Consider the following 19,802-nt stretch of genomic DNA (forward strand, 5'->3'; position numbering starts at 1 on the left):
TAAAGTCGTTGCGAAGCTTCGCAGCTGCTACATTGCATTAAGTATATGGAACGAATTGTTACTGTGACCTGAGCGTAGCCTGGTCACTGTAAGGTTATTCTTTCTATAGATTGACCAGTACTGAATGGGGTATAGATTTGGCGGTGCTTTAAATGTTCCTGGGTGTTGTTTTGAAATCTTTTTTTTTTGCTAATGTACGCTATATTATTTCTGATAGTAATGCAATATTGCTGTATTTAGAGTTTTGTCCTAAACACTTATATGGGAAGCCGTTTTACCAGTTACGAATAAATTGATAAGTTCTGAATAGCATAGCTGTTTCCATGGAAATCGAATGCAGATAAAAAAGTTTCAGCCCTATTTAAACACCATCAATTGAACCTATTGAATAAGAGGTTTGATGCATACCAACCAGCTATTGGCAATTCTTTATAATAACCTATACAGTTAATTTAATTTGCATGGATTTAACAAACAAGACCACTATACAATACTTTAGACTACGTGTAGTTTCTAAATTCTAATATCCTGTCGGAATACAGTTGCCGCGCCTCCATTTATCATTACTGTGGTTGAATATGATATATTTAAGACTTAGTAAGAACATTTAGGGAATTCCAGAAGTAATGGTTTTAATCTATTCCTTCATATAATCCTGAAACAGACAAAAACAAAATGAGTTTTTGGAATTTGTAAAATGGTGGCTCAATAAGATTTTGCATCTTCCTGCATGTTTTAAAATTTATATCCTGCATGATTATACATGTACTGGTATGTAAGAGTTATACCAAACTAACTTTTGATAAGAGAAATCTTGTTACATGTGAAAATATAAGGCGTCAACAGACTATTTTATGCACATACCGGTAATAATGTTGCAATGACCTGGCAAAGCAGAAGTTTAATATTGGTTGACTAATGTAAGACTGTATTGAATACGTACATGTTTATGACCGCAAAAAATGAAACTACTGCAAAACTTAAACAAGCATTATAAGTGTATTACAGTATATCAAAGGTAATAATTTTTTCTCCAACTTTTATTTCCATAACTATTTGCTATTTAACATATGAACTATTCGGAACTGGTCAAACGACTGTTTGAATAAAATTAAAGATTTACTATAAATTACAAAAGAGGTAGGGGACATTTACTTTTAAGTTGAAGTTTCTAACTAGCTTAATAATAATTCGGATGCTAAAAAGTTAAAGTCAAGTGAAGAAAAAGAGTAAAAATAGATATAAAAAACAGTTTTTGTGGTTAAGGAATAAGGTGCACCATCCAGTCTTTAATCTATCTTCCTATAGACTATCAGATGATGAATCAAATTGCCTTAAAAATAAGCCCCTTTCTGAGTTTCACATCACTTTATGGCAAGATACAGAAATGTCTATTTGGGGCAGTCAGCAAAAATCCAACCCAGAATATTGGTAACAAAAAAACACTAAATTCCTCTCTGACACAAACAAAGAAAACTTTTTCAGGGGGACGGGATTGTAGCAGCTCTTCTCATGACTTGAGGGTGGTACATTTAAAGGAAAAATTCAAATTCTAGATGGGGAGGGGGTGGTTTATCTGGATGGAACAATGCATATAAAAAAAATGGCAGGTGAATAAACAAGGATGTTTTGCAAATAGGGCACATGTTGAAACATTAGATTGAAGTCATCATGTTAATACATGTAATTCATGAATTGTTCATGTCTAGTTGTCTATTTCTTGAACACCCAGCTAGCTACATGTACATTATTTTGACTATGTCTGTGGTTATCTGAATCTAAGATCAAACAAGAGGAGATTTGATATATTAGTATTGACCCAAATTGTTGTTTTAAAAATTACAAGAGCCTTTTTTATTTATATTACAGAGATAAAACAAATACCTACATGTATTGAGAACTCTCTCAATAGTGTGTGCATGATGTACATGTATGAGTTGTCTAATTGTGTGGTCAAATTTCAATTTGGTTGGACTGACAATTTATGAATATGAGCAATTTTACTTCCTAATTTTCTGTCTAAAATGTTAATTAATTAAACCTTAAAATGAGTTGTTTAATCCGCGCAATTCTCATCTGGTTTAAGGTCGAGGCTGACTTTAGTTTGCATTGTTCATGTTTTTGTGCATTCTGATCGAGTAAAATACAGTGTATTTCAACCTTTTAGAATTTTTATTTAGATATCATTTATTAAATTGAACACAATAAAAACATGATAAACAAAATACACATAAATATAGATTTTTAAGGAGAATTTTTTTTTTTCAACAATTTTTCTGTGGTTTGGTAGGTGAGCATTGCCATTGATCTTGCTTTATATGATGTTATGGTAAAATGAAGCTTTGTAGGAGTATATATAGGGGGGGGGGGGGAAAGTAAAAATCGTAACCCTTTGAAATTGTATACACTAAATGATGATATCTCCAGGGTTATTTTGCTTCATTTTGAATGAATCCATCATAGCAATTAATCTACATTTGTAATACATGTACTCCAAATACATGTATATATAGCAAAATTTATCAACATGTTCATATTTTGAGATGACCCTCACTTAAACAAGATGGTAGAATTTAGTATTTTTTACATGTAAGGTACAAAATGATATCAAAGAAAATCTCTATTGTAGTATTTTTTTTAAATCTGCTTCAAAGTGCGGAAAATGAAAATTCCCTAAATATTCCTAGAGAAAAATATACCTGTATTTTGGGATTGCCCCCAAAAACTTGCTTTTTTTTTTTAAAAACTAGAGCTGATGTAAATTACATATGGTTAAACATAAAGAGGTTTTCTAATGGGTTTTTTTATACCCCCCCCCTTCCCCAATCGACCAGCTTAAGTTATATTTGAGTTCAGTTAATCAGGGACATATATTTCTCGCATTATCACTGGTGTGAGATCAGTTTGTCCAGTGTGAGACAGCAGTGTGAGATTTTTCTGTCTTACACTGTGTATTACTACGCCGCTTTAAAACGGAAACAAACGTTGTCTGCTGTAGGGAAATGCAAAATCATTAATTGAGATTGATCACTAAGAAATTGTTTTGCTTAGTTAATTACAATTTATTATATTTTTATTAATAAAACTGTCGGATGTTCTTATTTTGACTTGCACTATTTGAAGCACGCGGAGGGATAAACCGAAAGTAATCTTTTGAACGTCATGACAGAAAGTTGTCAGACGTGGTTTTTTAATGTAAAATAATGCGAGAAAAATAATCATTCATTATATACTTGTGTGAGATAGTGAAATTCCACCTCGGGGCCAAGATTCACGGTCTAGGACTCGGCAAAGCCTCGTCCTAGACTGTGAATCTTGTCCCCTCGGTGGAATTTCACTATCCCACACTCGTAATAATGAATGATTCTATTAGTACACTCAGGTGCCAAAACTATGTCAATTTATTTTTTCTTTTCACCATATATTTCATTGAACTTTTTTTTTTTTAAGAATTGTTAAAATGAAACCCTTTGACCATATACATTGAAAAGACTTGGATTGATACATAAAGAATTTTTCTAGCTCTTTTTGCATCTTATTTGAATATTTTTCCAACCTTCTGTTACTGAAATTTAATACAAACAGTTCAAAGTAAGATTTTTCGGCTCACACATTGCAAAGAATATATAGTAGAGCTCTTAAAAACTACCTCAGTGTTGTGTTTGAAATATTCAAATTTTACAAATGAGTTGTCAAAAACTAATTTGTTGTATGACAACAAGTGGAAATTGAATCTACTATGCTGGTAATCAATATCAACTTCTTCCAAATCTGACCAATAATCACACTTGAAAACCTTTTTAAAGAAGTCTTGTTTTCAATGAAATATATAGGGAAACACAAAAAATTGACATACATTTGGCGTATTAGTGGACAATCATGTAATAATGCCTGATATTCATGGTCTGTGTGTTGCCTCTTTACCAATCTTGTGCAGTAAGTTTCAATAACATATACATTATTTTATACATGTGAATCAACCCACCTTGTGTAATTAGTTTTCTTGCAACCAACATTTACCATGCACATCTGGTTGGTTGCATTGCCAACAATTTTATGTATTTCATATGCACATGTAGTGTCAATTTTCTTGCCAATATAATATATATTTCCTAGACACATATAGCAAGTTTCCCAATTACACCAGTATAAATTCACCTCACAGATGTAGTGAGTTTCATTGCCAATTAATGTACATTCCTACACACATGTAGTGAGTTTCCTTGTCCATATTCATTTAGATTACCACACACATGTAGTGAGTTTCATTGCCAATATACAGGTAGCTCTCAATGGCTCGAACTTTGATCGCATCAAAGTTCTTGATCGCTGGAAGTGACTCTAGGGTCCCGATTTTTTTCCCTATATAACTAAGCAAATTTACTTTTATTTTCTCAAACTCTTGATCTCTCGGAAACCCTTGATCTCTCCAAGTCAAACTGCAGTCCCGTTCATAATCTATAGTTTCTTACTCTCAATGCCTTGAAGTCACTGTGTATCTCCAAGCGCTATACCTAATTAACATCTACTTGGTCATTTAATTGGCTCCAGGCGTTAGACGCGGGACTTGTGTCACGAGTTGTTTGTTTGGCGGCACTTGTCCTGCAAGGTGATAATTGTTTGATGACTGACTATACCAATACCTAATCTATGATTATCTCAACCGTTTTACAATATTTGGAGACGCAATGAAAATGAGAAGTTAATTGAGATGAATCGATAATATTGAGCCATGGTCAAATTTTAGAATTATAAAACTGTTAAAAGTATGCTTATTAGCATCATTGTCATTGTAATGATTATTGCTGAACAAGTTCTAACAGCTGGTGAAGGACCCGTACAGTGGGAACAATGAGTGATACTCAGTTATCACATTTATGACATTTCGATCATCTCGCAGTCCAGTAGTACTGAGCAATCTGGTCTTAATATGATGCATAAAATAAATAATTATATTATGAATTTATTCAATAGTTGTTTGAATTTAGTTTTAAAAACATCCAGTTCTGTATATTTTACTGAAAAGAAAACGTTTAAGCCTGAGCATAAGATTTGCACTAAATAAATGGCTTAATCATAACATCAGGTAAGACTAATTTTAAAACCAATTGGTCAACCCGGAAAATTCTGAACTCTTGAAAACTCGAACCCTTGAAACTTCAAAGTTTTTCCTCGGTCCCATGGACTTCCAGCTATCGAGAGTTACCTGTACAACCCTACACACATGTAGTGAGTCTCCTTGTCCATATTCATTTAAATTACCACACACATGTAGTGAGTTTCATTGCAAATATACATTTCCACACACATGTAGTGAGTTTCATTGCAAATATACATTTCCACACACATGTAGTGAGTCTCCTTGTCCATATTCATTTAATTTACCATACATATGTTGTGAGTTTCCTTGTCCATATATATACATTTCCACACACATCATGTACATCTATAGTGATTTTCACTGAATTCAATTTCATGTGATAAATCAATAGTCATCATGAGGTGATAATGATAATAATAATTAAGGTGAAAAGTTAATAATTATCCACCTTATATACATTTAGTATAATATCTCATAACTCACATTAATGAAGTACGGCATCTCATATATTAACTCACATTTTAATTTGTATTGGCAATTTCATGTATAACTGTCTTGACTTCTTCTTCTTTTTTCTAGCTAGCTTATGTAAGTTATAAAGCAGTCAACTAAAAAGATGGCAGCTTATTCAAGGGGGAAAATTGCAGTAAGTGAAATTTTTAACATTGCACATACAGTTGAACGTTTAAGGTATATTTCAAACAACAGTACATGTGTATCGATTACCATTGATATGTTAAAGTTATTTGGGTATGCATATCTCTCATTCTTTAAATAAACATTTTACCGGTGATATCTCAAATTCTCAGATATTTACATGTTTATTCTTGTTTTTGCTGAGTGTGACATATTGAAGTTTTCTATAATTATCGTTCGTTCAGCGTTCACTTATTGTTCGAATTCAGTCCGTTTTCATTCATTTTCATTCGGAACTCCAAAAATGAAAGAATCGTTCTCAGCAAAATGAGAAAAGAACCCTTGCGTTAAGGTGGAAGGAAACTAATATTAAACATAAAGCATCATTTTAATAAGAATTTAATGCGTGGAATTTAAAGTACACATTCTTGAGCAGTTCAGTTTTTTGTTGTTGTTGTTTTTTCTCCTAAACGGGCATTATTTTTGTTGATCCGAAAATGGTGCAAGTATGCAGTTACTGTGAAAATATTATGTTACACAATACAGCGATAAATTGCTAAACAAATAATATTTAATGATTCATTTTAAGACAGTCAGTCCAGTCGTCTAAAAACAGAAGAATTCAATCAACTAACGATTTGACACACACATATATAAATATAAGAAACGTACATTGTATTTGTGTACTTTTCACGATTCATATAATAACTCCTTTGATGTCAAATCACAAACATATTCATGTTTGACAATAAACTGAACAGATCAACTTAAGATAGTAAGCATAAATGCGTGTTAATTTATAGATTAACAATGGTTTTATGTATTAATTAGACATTTTTATCATTACATTACTCAATTATCTGTTGATAAAATTAAAATTATGGTCTTAAATTTGGTTTTATTTAACTGTTATTCCTAAACATAAATGATATGGTATAACTTTAAAGATAATACAGGATAGATATTATTTGCAGGATAGTCGATAGGATAGGATTGTTTTGTCAACTTTCAAGATAGCACCACTGTACGTGTAGTTTGTTAGCTTGTTTTTTCTGATTTCCAACAAAATGCAATGTAAGGATAACCATCGAGGCACTCCGAATAAATTGTTCATCTTGCGTTCACATATCGTTCATCGTTCAGCGCTCCATGATGATGTGCACTCTGCGTTTGCTCATCGCTCACTGTTCATTAGCGTTCACCAGATTCCGTTCAGCGTGTGCTCACGTAGAATGTTTAAGGGACTGTTTGTGTAAAGTTAGCATTCTAATTTATGTATGTAGTATATCTTTTATATTTATGCACGGTGTCAGGGCTCTACATTAACTTTTTTTACTACTTGTCCATTCAGACAACTGATCATGACCGTGTGCATTATATAAGTAATATTAATAAAGTTTTTATTTTGATCTTGAAATAGTTAAAAAGGAGTTTGCAAACCAAAATGGAAGGCCTTAAGGTAATTTGATTTTAAAATCAATGTGATAGTTTAAATGACAAATTTTGCATATTTTGAAATAAAACTTTTTTCTAATGAGTAAATATTTATTTATGTGCTAGAAACAACGAATAAGCCCTAAAAGAGAGGCAGAATTTATGTGTCGTTCTGGACTGGACAGTGATGCATTAAAAGTTGAATTTATCAACAGAAGAATTGGTGAGTTGCATCTAATACTACTATGCATTAAAATAATAGACTGTCTTTTGTTCTCTATTTTTAAACATCATTGATATTTGAAGATTACCAGTTTGTTTTTATTTTTTCTCAATCAAGCTTCGCTTATTAATAATCAACAAAAATTCCTTATAAAAATCCGGAAGTCATCTGGATTTTTTTTATTTTACCATCTTGCGCATGTGCATTCCATTCACGCTTAATCACGGGAGGCTCTTTAGTTTATGTTTCCACAATATCACACTTGCATGGATAAACTCAGAAACGATAATACAAATATGTTTAAATTTTCATTAAAAATTTGCTATATCCTGAGAGTTTGAATGTCAACATGGTGTGTTAATTCGAAGTGAGTAAAAAACATTGGTAAAAAAGTGTTGAATTCTTCATTACCCGTTATATGAATTAATGAAATTTTTTAGATGAAAGGTATTTACAACCTCAAAATAGTTTGTTATGAATAATTTGACTGTTATTAATCGCAATGCAGCTTCATTAATTTTCTCCAAAACTGTTTCGGAGCGATTATGCAATTTTGCTACATTACGGGTATATGAGAGGCATTTCAACTGTGGTGAAGGCCTGTCCCGAGACACAGTTAGATTATTCTAACTACCGGTAAGCAGAGTGTAGTGAAATTAATAGCATTATTGTAGGCTTATAAAGCTTGGTTATGTAAATATGGTGTGTCGATGTATCTATTTCGTGAATGTCCGATATCATATGCGATATGTCAAACCGTGCATGCACGGATCAGAGTCTAGTGTAATAGAAAATAGTATCATTTCTTTGATTTTATGTACCAATCTACTCAGTTTCACACATTTGTTTCCCTTAATTATGCAGATCCTTAAATGAAAAATGTCATTAGTTTCTGGAACAATTTTAGCCCTTGCATTTGATTATAAATCACAATTATACAAATAATTCCATAATAAAAGGCTTTTATAAATAAATTAGGTTTGTACATGATTTGTGAACACACTGTACAATCATGTAATGCAAAATGTTCACCAATATTTTTTTCTTGTTTTAAGGATATGGGGTTTTTGCAACTCAAAATTTTCCAAAAGGAAGCTTTTTGGTAGAATATGTTGGAGAGAGAATTGTGCCCAAGGAAGCAGAAGAAAGAGAAAAGAAGCGCAAACTAAAACATAGTTATATGTTTTACTTTAAGTGGAATGGTCTGAAGTGGTAAGCAAATATAATATATTTATTGTGATTGTTATGAGAGAGAGAGAGAGAGAGAGAGAGAGAGAACTGTTTTATTTTTTTGTAATACAACTTTTTCTGGTTCTTATGAGAATGTGAAATTGATATCCATATACAGTTTACTGGATGCTGGGAATTGTACAATTTATGTCAGATTTTGATGACAGAAAATTAATTAGAATTTAATAAAAATATTGTGTTTGAATATTCTCACCACCCTGGCAATTTGCTTTTAGAATTTGCAGTGTTTGGGGCAGGTTATGAGTTCTGAGAATTGGCGAAAAACCATTGTTACGTACATTTCAACTAAATATGGAGATGAAAATGATATATCCTATATAACTATTTGCACTTTATAAAGGAAAGTAAAGTGAGCATGAGATAAAAAGTTTTATACAATGATTAGGTATTTTCTATTACCATGATTACACTATAATTCAGTGAATAAATCATTTTGACATCTTTGCTTGATGACTAAAATAACACAATTAATGCATATGTAACGGGATTGGAAATATAATGACGGACCAGACAGAGATTTGAACCAGCTGGCATCCAGAATCACTAGATATGTACTCTACCAACTGAGCTATATATAGCCACCGATGATCAAACCAGTCCGACTTTCACACATATATGTGTAAATTCATTTTCATTAAATACCCACCCTGCAAAAATCTATGAAATTGCTTTTTTTGTTTTTAGCATTGATGCAACTAACACTGAAAGAAAGGGGAAGTATATAAATGACGAGGAAGTTGGAAGTCCGTTGAATAACTGTGTTATGCGCCTTTTGGTTATCGAGAATTATCCAAGGCTCTGCCTCTTTGCAAATAGAGATATTAAAGCTGGAGAAGAGTTAAGATATGATTATGGGGAAGCCAACCTACCTTGGCGACAAGTATGTGACAATTTTAATAATTGTTGATGTGTTAATGTGATTAAAATGTCAAATGCATTTCAAATATATATATATATATATAATTTAACATTTCATATTGTTTTTACAACAAGAATTAGTATAATCAGTGAATCAATTAATTTGTAACCTGTGTAATATTTTCAGAGTTCACTGCATGAGAGTACACGTAGTTCAGAACTGCACAGTAATAGATACCATTAACATATCATTATATAACATTTCATTCATGAATTGTTTACATTAGTTTTAATATTTTAAAAAATTCAAACTTGTTACTATTATTCAACCAAAAGTTATCTACATGTACAAGTAATACTATAGATTCCTAATTAAATTCTAGAAACTATGAAAAAAATTTGGCGTTCGCAATTTTATATTCTTGTGATTTGATGCAAAACGGTTAAATGGCTGAAATAAGGACTAGCTTAAAATAAGGAATCTATAGTATGAATCGATTTTATATTAAAATATGATTTCAGCACACTTTTTAATATTTTGAATTATGGATTTCAAAAAACTGTAAGGGATTGTCAGAAAACTTTAATTGAATAAACCTTTTTTACTGACAAAAATGCAGGTATATATAGGCAATGACAAATATTTTCATATTAATGTCACCAAAAACTGTTATACATTTCATAGTGGTCAATGCTTGTTTACTGCAGAGCTTAAACATAATCATATTGACTTCATTTTTGAGACTTATAAATATAATACTTCATTTATTACTCTTGAAGATGACAAATAATTGTGCAATTTAAAATGAAAAAAAAATTAAATTGTGATTTAAAATAGTATATGTCTCGGGCAGCTTTTCTTTGATTTGTATATGTGGAAGGGGGGGGGGGGGTTACATAAACTCTTTAGTGTTCAAGAAAAAGATTAATTCTTCATCACGAAGACTGCATTCTTACCGATAATTTGAGACATTTGATTGGCTGAATAACTGGGTTATGTTCTAAACTCTGAATGCATTGCATTTCTCAAAGACTGCTAAATGGAATTATGCAAACTTTGGAAAATGATTTAATAATGGTCTACAAAAAAAACCTCTTTTTTTAAACTGAAATTTGGGTTTATGAATCCATAATCTAAGATAGAAAAGCTGTGGCCTTTTCAAATAATCATTTGTTTAAAATTTACAAATTGTATGTTGCAATGTTCATATTAAACTTTTTAAGCTTTATTATTCAAATAATATTACCTTTTACTATGTTGCACTTTTTCAAAAAGTTAAAAATCTTTCTAATTCATCATTACATTGTATATTACAAACTTTGATAAATTATATCATGTTTCCTCTCTGTAAACCATTCGGCGGCCTCCTCATGCATATAAGCCCTATACAACAAGCATTCTGAGAGTATTGCATAAGCAATACACGTCCCCTACCGGTTTGTAGAAATTTGTGAAAACAATGCACTGTTAGTGCAAAATATCATTCTTACCGTCTTCTGTACCCGAATCAACAGACCAACCCGATAACGAACCCGATTGTAATATACAAAAAACCCTGTAGATTAAATTAATAACACAATGCTTGAAACTATTTTATAGAACTTATTTGTTTGTTAGAAACAATAAAAGGAATTGTCCAAGTAATGCACGATATTATTACTTACTACATAATTTCCTTGTTTATTAAATACACACCGAACCCGATACCGAACCCGAACATTAAAAAATTGGAATATAAAAAATTATAATTTTCTCAAAAATATGTCAACCAGACACTACAAAAATGTAAACTTGATCTGTAGTTTGACATTTTGAAGCTGTTCAGCAAATTTCATGTCATTCCTCAAACGCATAAAGAAAAAAAGCGTGGAAAACTTAAGTGGGACAGACAAACGGACGGACGGACAGACAGACTGACGGATGCAGAGGAAAGCTATAGTCCCCTCCGGTGAAACCGGTAGGGAACTAATAAAACATGCATACAGAATGTGCCAGGGTTCACCTACTTCTTGTTTGTTTTTAAACGGTGACCAAATGCGATGTTTTTACAAAGTTTGTGAGCCACAGTAAGGTTGACATCTAAAATAAAAGTTAAATGTGATTAACAAAAATCCGGAAAGTTTTTTTTAATACAGTTACCGTAATGTGCAAATCATAAGAAATTATAAATTTTTGATTTCGATGAAATTCACAATTTTCTGTTGGGGAAAAATCTTTTAAACAAGTTTATTAACGGTATGTAAGTTTTAATTCATTTGTTTTCCAATATTTACCAAAAATCAATCAAAATGACTGTATTTTATGTATACTGTAAAACAGATGAAAATTTATATTTTCCTTGTAAGACAAAAACTTTTTTTTAGCATTCTAACCCCTGCTTTGAACTTCCTTTTGCATGTAACGTGTCTTGCACTCCTGAGATTCCATACTCAGCTTCAAAATATTGAAATCTTGTACTGTATTGATTTTGACTTATTTCTTTCAATTGTTACAACTATTTTTCTCTTTAAGATTCACCTGATGATAATCCATTTGATGATAACCCATTTGATGTCAACTATGACAGTGAGGAGAACGATGAAGGTTACTTTTACTTAATGTTTCTAGTGTTCATTTTGATTTGATACATGTACATGTATTAAAATGTATTTAATATTTATGTGTAACATATGTCATAACAAATACTGGTACACATTTCCTGCACATGTGGTGAATTTCCTTTCCATTTTGCATGCAATTCTCACACATATGAGTGAATTTCTTCGCCAGTGTACATTTACTACACATGTAGTGAGTTTCATTGTCCATATTCATTTAAATTACCACACACATGTAGTGAGTTTCCTTGTCCATATTCAGTTAAATTACCACACACATGTAGTGAGTTTCCTTGCCAATATACATTTCCACACACATGTAGTGAGTTTCCTTGCCAATATACATTTCCACACACATGTAGAGAGTTTCCTTGTCCATATTCATTTATATTTTTCAGTGTCTTTGCTTGTGATAACATGATAACACAGTTAATTTTGTACAATACAGTCCATTAAATTCAAATAGCGTATAATTTGGGCGCAAGCAGGGTTTGCTTATTTATATTTTCTTCAATATAGAAACTATTGATACTGACACAGAGAGTGAAAAAGAAGTTGATGATGATTCCAACACTGCATCCCCTGTGGAAGGTACTTTTCATTCAGTTGATTAGATACAGATTTTTTTTAATATTTCAGAGTTAGGTGGCTTATCATCATATATTAAGCAGGGTTTGCTTATTTATATTTAAATATTTAATCGTACAATTGCTGGAAATTGTCAAATCCATCATAAAGCCCTTCGACCTTCATTGGATTTGATCATGCCCCGACCAAAATTATCACCTCATAATACTGAAAGAATGATTCCTTATTCCTTAATAACTACCACACACATGTAGTGAGTTTCCTTGCCAATATACATTATCTTCACACACGTAGTGAGTTTTGTTTTCAGTATACATTTATCACGCACATTTAAAAAGCAGACTTTAATGAAATTGATTATGCGGACAAAGGTTTGTTTATAAATCATGTTTTTATTTACTGTCTATTCCCCAAGAATTTTCAAGGCTGTTTATTGATCTGTCTTTTCTTCAATATAGAAACTATTGATACTGAAACAGAGAGTGAAAAAGAAGCTGATGATGATTCCAACACAGCATCCCCTATGGAAGGTACTTTTCATTCAGTTGATTAGATACAGATCTTTTTTAATATTCCAGAGTTAGGTGGCCTATTAAAGTAGAAGGTATTGCAACAAATGTTTCAAATATAATAGTGTGTGCACTGTTCAACCTGCCAACTGTGCAATCCCGTACACTGGACATTTTGACCTCATACTTGTATTTTATTCCCAATTTTTTTATAATGTATCTAGAATAAAACACTGTACACTGTAAGTTTCATAACCTGAGGGTTTTTTTTTTGGTCAAAGAACTTTGAGTAATTCAACACATTACACAATGTACATGCACAGTAATTGCTTGTTATTAAAAGTTATGGTCGTTTTAGAGCATAGTCAATTACATTTTCTAGTTAATAGTAAATACAGTAAAACACGCTTATAACGAAGTGCAGGGACGTGAGAAATTACTTCGTTATAAGCATAATTCGTTATATCTGTCAAGTTTACAATATGTAATAAAGTCTCAAGGAATAAAAATCACTTCGCAGTAAGCATCAATTCATTATGAGCATGTTCGCTTTAACCGTGTTTTACTGTAGTGTGTACTGTGTAATTTCATACCTTTTGTGCTACTTGAGGTGAATTTTTATCGAGATGTAATTAACATTGTATATTGTATTGCAGTTCCATGTAATAGTAGAAAGCTAAGCACAGAGAGATCATCATGCCCACCCCATGCAAAACCCGAGGCTCAAGGACAAGGTATTATCTTTGATTATATAGATTTAAAACTTTTTAAGGACACCACCTGCCAGTTGCCATTAGTGACAGTAACTTAATTGCATATATTACAGTTTATTATTATAGAATTTTAATTATACATATATTATTCAACTAACTAAAGGTGATCAGTTAATTACCGTTTGTGCTGCTTGATGTGAATTATTATCGAGATGTAATTAACATTGTATATTGTATTGCAGTTCCATGTAAAAGTAGAAAGCTAAGCACAGAGAGATCATCATGCCCACCCCATGCAAAACCTGAGGCTCAAGGACAAGGTATTATCTTTGATTATATGAATTTTCATTCTTTTAAGGGACACCTCTTGCTAGTTGCAATTAGTGACAGTAACTTAATTGCATATATTTCAATTTAGGTCAAGTGATAACATAACACAATTGATTTGTACTATACAGTCCATTAAATTCAAATAACGTATAACTTGGGCGCAAGCAGGATTTGCCTATTTATATTTAAATATTTAATCGTACAATTGCTGAAAATTGTCAAATCTATCATAAAGCCTCTCGAGCTTCATTGGATTTGATCATGCCCCGACCAAAATTATCACCTCATAATAATGAAAGAATGATTCCTTATTCCTTATTAACTACCACACACATGTAGTGAGTTTCCTTGCCAATATACATTATCTTCACACACGTAGTGAGTTTTCTTTCAATACACATTTATCACGCACATTTAAAAAGCAGGTACATCAATTATCAGTCATTACTTTGCAATAAAGCATTCATGCAATAGTAACTTTGAGATAGAGTAAATCACAATGTCAATAAGTTAAGAGGTAGGTTATAATGTAAAGTGAGACTGCATTAAGACTTTGGGGGATCAAGAGGTTTGAGAGATTTAGAGTTTAGAAAGTCGAGATTAAATTTATCTAGTTATATAAGGAAAACAATTGGCACAGGAGAGTCCAAATAGAAGATAGGCTGATTATTTTCACTGGCTAAAATATTTCAAACATGATTTGTTAGGAATATTTTTTTCCATAGGTTTAAATTTATATGTAATATTAAATTAAAAAAATTTAGTTTGTGGCAATAAAAAATGGACATAAAAGTTTCAGAAATAATTTCAGAAATTTTAGAACACCCGTCTGATGATGATTGTGATGAAATAGCTGAGATCAGTGATTATGATGATGACAGAGATGATGATTATTATCCATCTGAAAATGAGAGTGAGGGAGATGGTGATCTATTAGTTGAATCAGGTATATTCTATGACCATAATTTCATGCTGTATTTCCTAACACAAATTATTATTTACTTTCGTACAATTTAGAACACAAACACTTTCATAATTTCTGTCTTTTTTAATTAAAAAATGCTAAACTTAAAGAAACATAAAAAAACCAAAAATATATTGCATTTTGTATATAATGTTCATATCAAGGCTATGCATGTTTTATTTTGTGTTTGTAGATGATTCTTATGAGACCCCTAAAACTACACATGTCAGTGACAGTGAAGAAGAGAAAGATGAACATTCCTCAGTCAGTCAAGTGTTTCCAATGTTACAGGGGACAGAGAAGGCAATAACTTTTATGAAATCAGATAAATCAGCAAAGGGGCATTACAGTAACAAAAGGCATGCTTGTCTTTTCTGTGAAAAGGTTATGCCAAATATGGCTAGACATCTGTCACTAAAGCACCATGAAGAAGCTGAGGTTGCCAAAATTCTTATTTTGCCCAAAAAAAGCAAGGAACGAAGACGCCTATGGGAGGAAATAGTCAACAAGGGAAATTTCCATCACAATTACTCTGTTATTGAGAAAGGAAAAGGAATAATTATTCCCAAATACAGGAAAGACGACAAATCTAAAGCTGATGTCAAAGATTATGTACCATGTTATTATTGTAAAGGATTTTACAAACGAACAGAACTTTGGAAACATACTGCTTCTTGTGGAGGAAAATCCAAGGAACTTAAATCACATACACAGAACCATGTGAAACTTGGTCGATTGTTACTTCCTACATCATGCAATAATGTGCAGTTTGAACTAAAAGTGCTGAATGTAATGAGAGATGATAAGGTGAAATCAGTTGTCATGACAGACAGACGTATTATAGATTTGGGGGTTAGAATGTTTCAAAAGCATGGTCACGAGGAGCATAAATACTTATACATATCCCAGAAAATTAGAGAACTTGGGAGATTGTTGTTGTTTTGCAAGAAGAGATCTATCAATTGTGTGGATGATTTGTTGAAAACAAGCAACTGGGATATCTTGATAGAATCAATTAAGTCAGTATGTGGTTTTTTAGATACAAAGAGAAGCTATACTGCTCCATCTCTTGCAATAAAACTTGGTCAAAGTTTAGTGAAGTGTGCAAACTACATGAAATCAGAGGGGTTAAAGGAAAGCAACGAAGAGAAGGTTAATACTGCTGATGCTTTTCTCACCTTATATGAAAATGAATGGACAGAAAGTGTTTCATCCCATGCACATTCAACTTTAAATGAGAAGAAATATAACAAGCACCTTATTATTCCACTGGTTGAGGATGTTAAAAAGTTAAGCAATTTTTTGCATCAACAAGCATATGAGCTGCGCGCAGAAATAGAAGTAGGGAAATCAGACTTGTATCCTGAACTTGCTCAGGTGTGTTTGGCACAAGTCATTCTATTTAATCGGCGACGTAGTGGAGAAGCAGAGAGAATGACTGTGTCAGCCTATAATGATGCGTTGAAGGGTAGTGGAGAAACAGATCCTGTTATTTTGAGTACCCTCAATGAGTTTGAGAAAACGTTATGTAAATCCCATTTACGAGTAGAGATTAAGGGAAAGAGGGGGAGAAAAGTGCCAGTACTTTTTACAGAAGAAATGAAGAAGTCTATTGACATTCTTCTGGAAGCTAGAGAAGAAGCTGGTGTCACGCAACCATATCTGTTTTCAAGGCCAGGGATATCCAAACCATATAGAGGCACAGACTGTATTCGAAAGTTTTGTAACTTAGCTCAGCTTCAGAACCCTAGTGCAATTACTTCAACAAAACTCCGAAAACAACTTGCGACACTAGCTCAGATCTTGAACCTTAGTGAAACTTCGCAAGATATTCTTGCCACATTCCAGGGCCATGATATTAGGGTGCATAGGGAGTTCTACCGGTTACCCGAGAGTACACTACAAGTTGCCAAAGTCTCTAAAATTTTACATGGAATCAATAATGGGACCATTGAAAAATTCAAAGGAAAAGACTTTGATGAAATTGATTTCGCTGACAAAGGTGTGTTTATAAATCATGTTTTTGTTTTCTGTCTATTCCCCAAGAATTTTTAAGGCTGTTTATTGATGTGTCTTTTCTTTAATTTAGAAACTATTGATAGTGAATCAGAGAGTGAAATAGAAGTTGATGATGATTCCAACACAGCATCCCCTATGGAAGGTACTTTTCATTCAGTTGATTAGATCCAGATCTTTTTTAATATTCCAGAGTTAGGTGGCCTATTAAAGTAGAAGGTATTGCAACAAATGTTTCAAATATAAGTAGTGTGTGCACTGTTCAACCTGCCAACTGTGCAATCCCGTACACTGGACATTTTGACCTCATACTTGTATTTTATTCCCAATTTTTTTATAAAGTATCTAGAATAAAACACTGTACACTGTAAGTTTCATAACCTGAGGGTTTTTTTTTTGGTCAAAGAACTTTGAGTAATTCAACACATTACACAATGTACATGCACAGTAATTGCTTGTTGGTTCAGGTTACATAGATGTCCTGTAAGGTTAAAAGTTATGGTCATTTTAGAGCATAGTAAATTACATTTTCTAGTTAATAGTTAATAGTGTATACTGTGTAATTTCATACCTTTTGTGCTACTTGAGGTGAATTTTTATCGAGATGTAATTAACATTGTATATTGTATTGCAGTTCCATGTAAAAGTAGAAAGCTAAGCACAGAGAGATCATCATGCCCACCCCATGCAAAACCTGAGGCTCAAGGACAAGGTATTATCTTTGATTATATAGATTTAAAACTTTTTACGGACACCACCTGTCAGTTGCCATTAGTGACAGTAACTTAATTGCATATATATATTACAATTTAGGTCAAGTATTATTCAACTTAAGTGATCAGGCGATTACCTTTTTGTTACAGTGAAACTCCTAAAAACTAGCAGAATTTTCAGTTCTTTATAAACCTAAGAAACTACCAATCTCTTAAATCTTACCATTTATAATTTGGTTTAAAAAGTGGATGTTGGAGAGAAATTTCATGGTAAAGGAATTTAAAGGAATGCTAATATTACATTGTATGTCTGTTCAATGTTACAGGCTTTGCAGATGGAAAACCGCTGATGGAACCCAGCTCATCAAGGACGTCAGGAGGGAGAAAACGAGGTATGTAGAAAATCTAATATCATTTAGAGGATAAATTACACAAATACTTTTTCTATTGATTCCGAATTAACAGATATTTTTATAAAACTATTTTAAAGTAAACCCATTTGTAGTGTCTTAAGGAATTAGTCCAGGACCTATTAAAATGGTAGGTCAATGATAGGCATTGAATATTTAGATAGCAATATTTTCAATGTTCAGGTTCATAAATAGTTTAATTTTTATGTAGCTTAGAATGTGGGTTTGAGCCTTCAACACACAGTACATGTACAATACCTTTACTTAGATATTCAGTTTTATATCTTTTTTTATATCCAACCTAAAAAAAATTCCACTACTTTTTTAAATTCTTGGATACAATGAATAAATGAATATCCTTTTACTATATTTCATACAATTATAACATTCGAAGGAAGGATACCAATTTTTGAATGAAGAGTGTACATTTGGGCTGAAGAACAAATAACCTTAATGACAAAAATATGATATAAATACAGCAATTTTAAAATAATAAAATCTTTTTTTTTTTACAGCCAGTGTTCAACGTCACACATGGACTGCTGTAGAAAAGGCATCCTTGGAGCGACAGTTTAATAACTTTATCAAACTAGGGAAAACTCCTGGTCAGCTTGACTGTTTAAACGCCATTAGGAAGGAAAAGGCATTATCAGGCTTCACTTGGCGCAATGTGAAGTTTGCTGTCAAAAACATTATTACCTCTCGTCTGAGAAGTTGCAGAAAATGAAATTCCACGTGGTCACAACGTTAAATTTCTATGTGTTATAATTATGTTACCGTAACGAAGTTCGAATGCATACTGTTTGTGCTGGATTATCAATTTGTTAATAGCATTATGCCAGTATCTAAATTTAATACAGGGTGCATGCATTTGTGACAAATGCTTATTGGCTTATACAAATGTACATTTTTTTTTTGTCTGTTATTCTTCTTCCTATTCCATGAAACATTTTGAAATGGCAGAAATGGGTAGACATTATTTGATATTTTAATTGATAAAATATGATCAGAAATGTAAAGAAGGGCATGCATCATGCATGCTAATGTCATTAATTGAATTCATAAACAAAATTTCATATATCATGAATTACTATGAAATTATGTACTTTTAAATTTTAGCTTAAAAGTTGTTTGATCCTTAAATAAAATGAATTATAATTAAGATTCTGTAGTTGATTTATGTTTTGTTTGAAGAAGTGTTCAAAGTCCACAGGTCTAGATTTTACAAAGCAAGTGGCAAATAGGAATTTATTTAATTTAAACAGTATATGTTTTTAAAGAAATGAAACACACATGAAGACTTTTCAATTCAATTAGATTTTCTTATAAATTCAGTCTTGATAAGGTGCGTAAAAATCAGCAAGAAATCCTAATTATTTAAGTCATACAGTAAATGTATAAAGTCTTTTATAGGCAAAACAGTTAATAAAAGCATACAAGTTGCAATGGTACTAGACT

General features: G+C 32.0%; 1 protein-coding gene across 1 annotated transcript; it reads left to right on the forward strand.

The window, feature by feature from the left end:
• Positions 1 to 11,424: 11,424 nt before the first annotated feature.
• On the forward strand, positions 11,425 to 19,503 carry LOC105331337 (uncharacterized). The gene is made up of 12 exons (XM_066074355.1): positions 11,425 to 11,461; positions 12,016 to 12,087; positions 12,621 to 12,692; positions 13,148 to 13,219; positions 13,855 to 13,932; positions 14,154 to 14,231; positions 15,053 to 15,187; positions 15,399 to 17,207; positions 17,295 to 17,366; positions 17,856 to 17,933; positions 18,261 to 18,326; positions 18,860 to 19,503. Exons 1-12 carry the CDS (start codon positions 11,425 to 11,427, stop codon positions 19,069 to 19,071), a joined length of 2,781 nt encoding a protein of 926 aa, XP_065930427.1. The 3' UTR covers positions 19,072 to 19,503.
• The last annotated feature ends 299 nt before the right edge of the window (positions 19,504 to 19,802 follow it).

Source organism: Magallana gigas, chromosome 2 (assembly GCF_963853765.1).
Source record: "Magallana gigas chromosome 2, xbMagGiga1.1, whole genome shotgun sequence".
Taxonomy (NCBI): Eukaryota; Metazoa; Mollusca; class Bivalvia; order Ostreida; family Ostreidae; genus Magallana; species Magallana gigas.